Source organism: Empidonax traillii, unplaced genomic scaffold (assembly GCF_003031625.1).
Source record: "Empidonax traillii isolate 1590-97213 ecotype Southwest subspecies unplaced genomic scaffold, ASM303162v1 scaffold189:size1549363, whole genome shotgun sequence".
Classification (NCBI taxonomy): Eukaryota; Metazoa; Chordata; class Aves; order Passeriformes; family Tyrannidae; genus Empidonax; species Empidonax traillii.
The window spans coordinates 1446701-1455970 of NW_020955382.1; the positions used below are offsets into that span (position 1 = coordinate 1446701).

Below are 9270 nucleotides of genomic sequence, written 5' to 3' on the forward strand. Positions count from 1 at the left end.
TTCTTAAACTAACTTATAACAATCGGGAAGAGAGAGCTGGAGCTGATGAAACCCACAGCCATTCTCATTAACATCAGCCGAGGTACCACCCGGCACAGCTGACTGGCAGAAAGCACCACGCTGCAGCCAGTGCACTGAGCTCGTTACCTGCCACACAAGTTGCACTCAGAGACGCTCTTATTCCAAACCAGGTGCAGTAGTTGACCAGGAGGCGCTGGTGATGGCTCTGCAGACTGGTGTTATCGGGGCCGCGGCTTTGGATGTCACCCAGCCGGAACCACTGCCCAGGTTGTCATCCCTGCTTATTTTTTTGGAAAGGACGGGTGAGCCCTGCCGAGGCTGAAGGTATCCCTGCAGCAGGCAGGGACCTGGTTGAGGCAGCCACCCCGCTCCTTGGGATGGGGGGTTGGGTAAAAGTGCCATGAATATGAATGAATGGGATGCAGAGCAGATGTTGGGGCTGATAACAGGCCAAGGGGAAGCCTAGGTGCCAGGAAACAGCAGGAGGCAGGGAGAGCAATAGACCAGCTCTGTAGAATCACCCTGTGAAGCTGCAGCAGTGCTTCACTGGCAGATTGCTTTATTAGAAGGTGCAACTTGCCATGAATGGGTGAAAGCTCCTTGAGCCATCTCTTCTAAGACCTGCTGCATTGCCCTGAGGTGTCCTTCCCCACAGGCTTCCTTCCACAGTGTGAGGCTGAAGTAATGCAGACCTCTTGGGCCCAGAGGCTGCTTGGCTTCTGTAAAAAGACACCTCTACCAGGATGGTGCATCCCGGAGTTAAACTGTGCTGGCTGCGTTTTGGGTGTGGGAGGAGTTTGGTCTTGCTATGCCTGTGTGGGAATGAATAACTACAGCACAGACCATTGTGTAGTGTGAATGTGTCAGGAGGACTTAATCCTTTCTTCTGACATAGTTTGAGTTGCTGCCGAATGGCAAAACTCTGTTTCTGGAGAAAAGAGCACAGTATAAACTCTTAACATGTCCTTTTACAGTCCAAAATTACTTCAACGCAGGTGATTGGGTTCTGTGGTTCTAAGTGGGACTTGTTATATCAAATTAACTTCAAATAAAGTGCAAAAGGTAAAGTAGGAGTCCTCTTTATTCGGATGAACAATAGTAAATAACAACTCTTTTTTCTTTTCTTCCAGAGATCATCCGTTGTTAAAATTAAAGAATGTCATTATAACGCCTCACCTCGGCATTAAAACAGAAAAGGCCAATTACATGATAACAGAGGAAGCAGTTGAAAATATACTAGCAGCTCTAAATGGTCTCCCCATGCCCAGTGAAGTGCTCCCTAGTTGATGTGCAAAAGGATAACACATCTCATTTTATTAGTTTCTTTCCCCCCATCAGCTCTAAAGGTTTTCATTCTTATGTTTTTTCCCTTAAGACAAACCTATTTCAGGCTCATGAATATAGATTTCCTGCCTTAGCTTTTTTTTTTTTTTTTTTTTTTTTGCCTGATCCCGTATAATACTGCCTTATAACACATAATGTAGACAAAGGAAATGTGTGTCCTTGTCCAGTTTCATGCTGGAAAGGTGTACATTATGTTACATGAAAGGTGTACATTATGTTACATGAAAGTCTTTTAGGGTAATGCAATACTTCAAAAGCATAAACCTAAGAAACAGTTATTGTGCAAGCACCTTATTAACCCTGCAGGCATCAGCTCACCCTGCAGGATTACACGGACACCAGTGGTAATATTTAATGGTGGGATAAAGGTCACAGAGTACGCAACACTTCTCTCCACATGGCCACAGACCCATTCCAGAGTGCTCTGTACAATGCTGGTCTGACAGATCCCTTTCTATTATAGAAAACTAATAGCACACAGCAACACAACGTGATTTAGCTCAATAGACTCCATGGAGGTGTATAAGGTACTCTGCAAATTAAATCTATATAGAACATGGTAGTGCACTGGTGCAGTTGACTTCTTCTGTCACATATGTTGCTATACAGATACATCTCCAGTAGAGATGAACCAGCTCCTGAACCATAGCTTTGAAATCAGATGTTCAAGTTGCACAAAAAAACTTTGAAGCCATCTGATTCTCTCCACATCTAACCACATAACACACCTATTTTCTTCACATTTGATAGCTGTGTCCTGGATTTTTGCTTGGAAAAGAGTGACATTCCTTTAACTATTATTTTTTGGCTCCTCTAACAACTTCTTCCTTCATTTTGTTCATTCAAAATTGTTGATTTGATATACAAGGTTAAAAACTCCCTTGTGCTTTTAATGGTTTTTTTGTCCTTCAGGACTAAGATGTCTCAATTCATAGGGAGAATAACTTTAAGAGGGACTTTACAATGGTCCTTTGATCTCCGGTAACAGTAAGCAGTAAGTTAAAAGATCACCCATTACATCTTATCAGCAAAGCAGTTTGGAAGTTTTGGATGTGAAACAGGTAATGTGTAAGCATTTTATAGTTTGTTAGGGTTTTTTTAAGGAAGAAAATTGAAGTAGACTTAACTAAGAGTCCAGTTAATATGCTTTAACTTCATCTTGCTAGTTAATGAATTTTTGCTTTAACTGTCTGAACTTGGAACTCATATAAGCAAATGATACTGAAAAATCATCACCAGGATAACAAGAATAATATATGGTTTTATATAATTACTATGAAATGTTATTATATTTTATCTTTTTATTAGTAATTTTTCAGAGGGTTTGGTGTTAAACTTGACTGCCTTACTGTTCAGCACATTAAAATGTATTTGGTAGAATTCAAGATAACGGGATTTTGTAATCCATTTTTTTGAAAGCGCTACAGTAGTCAGGAAAGACACAGCAGCATCCCATGGCTGATTGTTTCTTTGTGTGGAAGGAGAGGAATTCCTGGTGCCCACAGCAGTGGTGTGTCCCAGCTCCTGAGCTACTCTCACCACAGAAGCTCGTGGTGAAGCACTGGAAAAGGTTGCCCGGAGAGGTTGAGGGACACCCCTCACAGTGTTCAAGGCCATGAGACTTCAAGCAACCTGATCTAGTGAAAGGCATCCCTGTTCACAGCTGGAGGGTTGGAACTAGGTGATCTTTAAGGTCTCTTTCAACCCAAACCATTCTAAGATCTACAGCGCAAGTAACCTTGCCTGGAAAATTTTCATGCATTTGTTAGCTGGGATACCGAGGACTGCCTGTAGCTGGGGTAACAGCTGCAGTGCCTAAGGACCTAAGCCTGGCACAGTTGCTTTACTGTCAAAGAGAGGTTTTGAGGATATTCCGAGAATCATTTAGGTTGGAAAAAAATATTCACGTGTGCAATGAGAGCTGTCACTCGTGTTTGCTGATCAGAGACAATCTGTCCCACGTTAACTCCTGCGCAGTGACTATGCGTAATGAACAACAGAGGGATCAGACCACAGCTGGCCTTCGAAAACAATTCGGGGGTGAAAAAAAAGTGTGCAGGGCATTCATGCAAAATCCCTTTTATTCTGAAATCACAAAAAGCGCAGAAACACGACACGCTTTTTTTAAAAAAACGCGCACAACCATTCGTGAGCTCCCTTTTCCGTCCCTCGGCTTCCCCGAGGGACTGGGGTGCGCCTCCCGCGCCCTGGCACCGCCTCTCCTCCCCGCTCGCCCCGGGGGGGTTGGGGTGCGGGTGTCCGGGCAGTCCGGGCAGTCCGGGCATTCCGGGCCGGGGCGGCGGGTCCCGCTCCGCCCCCGCTCTCCGGGGGTGCGGCTCGGACGCGGCGGCGGCGAGCGGGGCCGGCGGGGTGAGTGAGAGCTGCGGCGGCACTGCGGGACGCCCCGGCAGCGCCTCTGCCCCCGGCTCTGGTGGCCGCGGCCCCGCGGGGGGCTCGGTGGCACCGTCGGTGGCACCGTCGGTAGCGCCGGGCGTGTGGGGCGCGGGGGGCTCCCGCGGCCCTCCGCGACCCCCCGTCCTTCAGGGCTGGGCTGAGCCCTTCCCTTCCCGCTCCGGCTCGTTCGTTATCTTCAGTCTCACCGGCAGGCCGGCCGGGACCGCTGCAAAGGCCTCGAGCCGGGGCTCGACCGGCCCTGGAGCGGGAATACTCTCCGTGAGGTCGGGGGAGAAGCGGGAGGCGCTGGCCGGGCGGTGCGGGAGCGGTGCGGGAGCGCCTTGCCTCGGGCTGATGGGCAGCTGCGGGTCTCTCGAATTCAGCCTGTGATCACAGACTTGGCTCTTTCCGGAGTCGGCAGGGTGAAGAGTTGTCAGGACACTGAAGGTGACCGAAAAAAGGAAGGGTAAACTTATGCTCAGGAAGGAACTCGATAATTCCAAAGTTCGCAGTTGACAAATCATAGCTCTGTTAGCGTTAAATGAGACTTTTTCCTGATATAATCTCATCAGTGCTAATTATTGAATATAGTTGCAGAAGTGGAAATCAGAGGCAGAACTTGGGGGCTAAAAGATACCCTTCCACACTCACATGGCCATATTCTCAAATTATCAAGACTCTGGCCTTTAAATATTGAACACAGGTAACATCTGATAACTCATTTGTCTAAGTGTCAGCATAGTTGGTGTGCCAGAAACAATGTTTTCTTGTATTATTAACAAGATTATATAGAAATTGAACATCCTTCTGAAAACCCCAGTGAGTACCCAAAAAAGTCCTGCATGTGGGAGTGATTGCCTTTAGCCAACTCTTCCATAGTGGGAAAACAGCATGTAATGGAGCCGATTAATTACTGTTTTTTAGGAAAAAAAAAGCTGTGATGGATTGCTTAAGACCATGTCCTTTTGGCTCTCCTTGCTTTTGTAGGGCATGGAGGGTCAGGAACTGCCCTATGTGCTAATCGACTGTATAGGAGGAATGCGTGGAGTATACGAAGACCATGTTGGATTTCTGCAGAAGCATTTTCATCTTGTCACCATGAAAGAATATCTTGAAAATAAGGCATTTCTCAGCAAAAAGATCAGAGCTATTTATATGTGGTATCACAAACCAGCTGTTAACAAAGAGCTGCTCCAGAGCCTGCCAAACTTGAGGATAGTTGCAAGTGCTGGAGTGGGAACAGATCACTTGGACCTGAACCTCCTCTCTAGCTTTGGTGTGAAAGTATCCAACACTCCATTTATTGTTTCCACTGACACTGCAGACCTGGGAATGGCTCTGATGCTGGCATCTTCCAGGAGACTTGTGGAAGGTAATAACTGAAATGGTTTTAGTGTTTTTATAGAAAAAGTGGCTTCAAAACATGCAGAAAGTATGTGCTGATGCAAAGGTAAGCTGAAAAGTAATGGAAAATATGGAAAATACAGGACAAGGAAAAAGTTATCTGTCTTGTTGACAGTGACTTACATACCATTTCCAGTAAGGCATATCAGCAAGGTAGATACGTTCCTTCTTCAGCCTAAATTCAGGCCCAGATTCAGGTCACTTCTCCCTCAGCCTACAGCCACTTATTCACTGTATTTGCTCACTTCAGCTTTGCTTTTCAAGTTCTAATAAAAGAGGATTAAAAGGAGATATTTTCAAGGAGGCTTGAAACCTGTCTTTGCCAAGCTGCTGTGTATGTGAGTTATCACAAACAAGCTGTCCAGAAATCTGTCCACCATGCTCTTTGTTTCTTTTCCATTCAACCCTGGTGTATCTTCAAGGTGGCTGGGACTCATATGGCCTTCCTAAAAGTCTTAATAATCCCACAACTGATCCATCAGTTGCACCATTCAGTATTTAAAATGTCAGTGACATCTATGGCACTGCCATAGATGATCCCTGCTGATGAATAAGAAGCTGAGGTGTATTTCAGTTGTGCAATAATCTGTACTGCAGGCAGAGAGATGGCCAAGGTGTGTGATGCACATCCAAAGGAGGTTGCTGCTTTTGGCCTTACCTTCCTTGCCTGCCAAAGAGAGGCTGGATTTGTTTCTACTTTAAGCAAGAAATCAGTGTCAGCAGTCATGTGTATAGTACAGCATTATTCACTTTTTGTCCAAAACCAAGATGACATTTTGTTGCTGTTTCTGTGCTTCTGCTTGTCCTACAACAAAAAGTGCAAAAAAAAAAAAAAAAAAAAAAAAAAAAAAAAAAAAAAAAAAAAAAAAAAAAAGTAACAAGATGCGGGAACACCCTTTAAATGACCTAATTCCTTCTTTTCCTCCTCCAAGGCCATGAGATGGCAGTCTCCCCTGACACAGAGTATTTCCCTGCTGACTGGCTGGGGACTGAGGTCTCTGGAGCGACCCTGGGGATTGTGGGAATGGGCACCATTGGCTACAAAGTGGCTCAAAGAGCCAAAGGCTTTGAAATGAAGATTTTGTATCACAACAGGAGTCAGAGGTAAAGCTGTTTGCAGCTCCACGGCAATTCTATTTTGACACTGCTTTTAAAAGTTGTTAGTACCTTTCGCTGTGCTTTCACTTTTCACTGAGCTCTTTATTTTAAGTTACAAAGTACATACACTTGTTTCAGGATGGTCATTAATTTCCCAGTTTGTACAGAAAGTCAGCAAGGAATGAGAGAGATACATCTCACTGGTTTCCCTGAGAGTTGGGGCTCCCTGATCCTTCCTGTCATGGTGGTGACATTACAATAGATCAAGGAAAGGAGAAAACTGTCTGGGAGGACATAACTCCTGCAACTTAGGTGAGGCAGGGATTCAGGCAGAGACATCTCACCCTTCCAGAGCCAGCTGATAATAAAAAGCCAGACTTGCCAGTCTGATTGCTGTCTTCTATCAGAGGTCTATGTGCCCTCTGCCCTTGTGCTCCCATCAGGCCCATCCCATCCTATTCTTCTGTGGGAATCCGATGAGATCCAAGCAGTACGTGCCCCAACCTAGTTGTGATAGAGATCAAATGCACCAGCAGGTTCTGCTTTGCCTGTGGTTTCAGTGAATCAGCACTGATGCACAGAGCAATTAGGTTGCTGCTGACACAAATTTCTGCAGATTTAACCCCTGCTCTGTCTTATGAGTTTCCTCAGCAATTTTCACATGAGTTACTTTTTTCCCAGAGAAGGCAATTCTTGTAATACATCAGTCTTGCTTTTGGGTTGGAAAAAAATCCCTGTTACAACCAGAAGCTCTGATACAAATGAATTTATTTTATCATTTATTCAATTCATTTACATGATACTCATTTCTTAGTTTCCATCCCCACAGATACAGAACTGCACATTTGTGTGCAGTTCACTCGGTATTGTGGGAAACAGCTTAACATTTGTCTTTACTGAATTTCAACCAGATAACCAGCTAACTGCTTTGCACTACAGAGTAAAGAAAACAATTAAAAAATTCTCTAAGGGTGATTTGATCTTTTTCTTGTTTCTTGTTTACTGAAGTTTAATTTTGGCTTTTTCCCCTCAGGAAAAAAGAAGAAGAAAGTGCCGTTGGAGCTGTTTACTGTAAGAAGATAGATGATTTGCTCCAGCAGTCAGATTTTGTGTTGCTGGCTGTGAACCTAACTCCACAGACACATAAACTGATTGGGAAGAGGGAGCTGGAGCTGATGAAACCCACTGCTACTCTCATTAATATCAGCAGAGGTGAGGTGCAGCATAAACAAAACTACACTGAGGTTTGCTGGCATGACAAGTCCTGGGAAAACCCAACTCTAATATGGAGTCCGTCACTCTGAAATTTTCCACAAATCCTCTGATTACCAGATTATTTGGACATTTGTGGTTGTATCGCAGTAGAACATTTGGGTGTTCCCATAATAACGAGCAAGCGGGACTCAGAAATGTTAGTGAGCTTGGAGTGTTAGAAGCTCATCTATACTTATGTAACCTCCTGCTTAAGCTTTTTATTTATTTATCGCAGTGTTGTTGCACGTGAATAATAATAATAATAATAATAACAACAACAACAATAACAACAACACTATGGTAGCACAGCCTGTTATGAAGCCTGGCACTATACTTTGTTTCCTGCTGCTAATTCCTGGCTGTTCAACACTGATGCTGATGCACATACCCAAGCTTCCTCCCCCCACTCCACCACACTCTGCTGCTGCTGCTTCTGCACTGGGACTGTGGCCAGCCCTGCTGTTTGCCTGACCACTGTGCCCAAAGGGACGGCAAGACAACAGTACAGAATATGAAAATAAACACAACCTTCTTACCCAGGTCTGGTAGTGGATCAGGATGCTTTGGTGGAAGCCCTTCAAAACAAAGTCATTAAGGCAGCTGCTCTGGATGTGACATATCCTGAACCTTTGCCAAGGTAGGACACGTATTTAAGTTAAATATAAATGAGTGTATGTGTGAGTTTCAAATTGAGTAAAATTTTGTGAGCACATGAGAAGTTGCATAATTTTGTTAGTAGCCATATATGATGTATGTGCACTAGTACTGCTGAAACCAGGTCCCCAGTCCTTCTGTTCCAGCCAAACAAAATTCACATTGACTCATTTGGAGGGTGTGTTGGATAAGACCCCACCAACCTAGACAATACTTTGAATTGCTCTGAGTATGCTCGGGTCATGAAATTGTTTGTTTCGGTTTTTTTTTTTTTTTTTAATCATTATTTTAAATATTTCCCTGGCTTACCTGCAGGTGATGAAATAGATAATGAATATGCTGCGAGTGACTAGCTCAGCGTTTCTTTTCCTTTCCCAGGGATCACCCTTTGTTAAAGCTGAAGAACGTCATCATAACTCCACACATCGGAAGTGCCACCAAGAAGACACGCCGCGTTATGATGGAGGAAATGACAGAAAGCATACAGGCGGGCCTTGCCGGTCTCCCTATCCCTCACGAAGTGTTGCCATAAAGTGGCTTGCACTTAAGCATTAATGCCATCAGTGGTTATCCTGGCGTAACGAAACAGTAATTTGATCACTTTTCCTGTCATTATCCCATGAGTGTTATACAGATAAAACATATAATGTTCGTTTAAATGAGAGCGATTCTGAGCGGAAAACCCGCAGTGTTTTGTCGTGACCTTCAGCGAAAAAAACCCAGAGCCCAGAGTCTTGCATCAGTGTCATTTATTTTGCTCGCGTCCCCCTACAATTCCCCACGGATGCAACACCGAACTGAAGGAACGTGTTAAGTCCTGGAGGAACCGCCCGGCAAAGCCAGGCGTGTCCGAGCGGCCGCTCCAGCCGCTCCAGCAGCAATCCCGACCTTCGGGCTCGCGTTCCCTCTCCAGACACCGAGCTGTGCCCGCGCTCCCCCGCCCGGGCCTCAGCTTGGCCCGTGACCGAGGAGGGGCTCGGTTTCTGCCCCTCCTTCCCTCTCTCCCTGCGGGCCGCCTCGCCGACAGAGGGAGCCGCCGCCGGAGCAGGAGCTCGGCAGTGCCGGGCCGGGCCAGGCCGGGCCAGGGCCGGGCTGCGGCAG

General features: G+C 45.5%; 2 protein-coding genes across 6 annotated transcripts in view; both read left to right on the forward strand.

Annotated features, from left to right (window-relative positions):
• LOC114058813 (probable 2-ketogluconate reductase) overlaps positions 1-1443 on the forward strand; it is an 8371-nt gene extending 6928 nt beyond the window's left edge. For both annotated transcript variants that reach the window (XM_027886536.1, XM_027886537.1), the window contains exons 5-6: positions 192-288; positions 1152-1443. In XM_027886536.1, the coding sequence (XP_027742337.1) occupies positions 192-288; positions 1152-1308 (254 nt within the window). In that variant the 3' untranslated portion in view covers positions 1309-1443. The remainder of the gene's footprint in view (positions 1-191; positions 289-1151) is intronic.
• Positions 1444-3670: 2227 nt separating this feature from the next.
• Positions 3671-9076, forward strand: LOC114058820 (probable 2-ketogluconate reductase). 4 transcript variants are annotated; one of them, XM_027886561.1, is made up of 7 exons: positions 3711-3735; positions 3960-4244; positions 4747-5131; positions 6096-6267; positions 7295-7473; positions 8056-8152; positions 8548-9076. In XM_027886561.1, the coding sequence occupies exons 3-7, from the start codon at positions 4750-4752 to the stop codon at positions 8699-8701; spliced, it is 984 nt and encodes a 327-aa protein (XP_027742362.1). In that variant the 5' UTR covers positions 3711-3735; positions 3960-4244; positions 4747-4749; the 3' UTR covers positions 8702-9076. The 4 variants fall into 4 exon arrangements, with proteins under 4 accessions (XP_027742365.1, XP_027742362.1, XP_027742364.1 ...); XM_027886563.1 differs by having other exon boundaries at positions 3960-4225; XM_027886564.1 differs by lacking the exon at positions 3960-4244 and having other exon boundaries at positions 3671-3735.
• The last annotated feature ends 194 nt before the right edge of the window (positions 9077-9270 follow it).

Excerpts from the sequence above, each read along its gene's own strand:
- LOC114058820 (XM_027886564.1), top strand. The coding sequence starts at position 4,750 with ATGGAGGGTCAGGAACTGCCCTATGTGCTAATCGACTGTATAGGAGGA. Across the intron at positions 6,268-7,294 it reads TATCACAACAGGAGTCAGAG|GAAAAAAGAAGAAGAAAGTG; the intron begins GTAAAGCTGTTT and ends TTTTCCCCTCAG. Across the intron at positions 7,474-8,055 it reads TCTCATTAATATCAGCAGAG|GTCTGGTAGTGGATCAGGAT; the intron begins GTGAGGTGCAGC and ends CTTCTTACCCAG.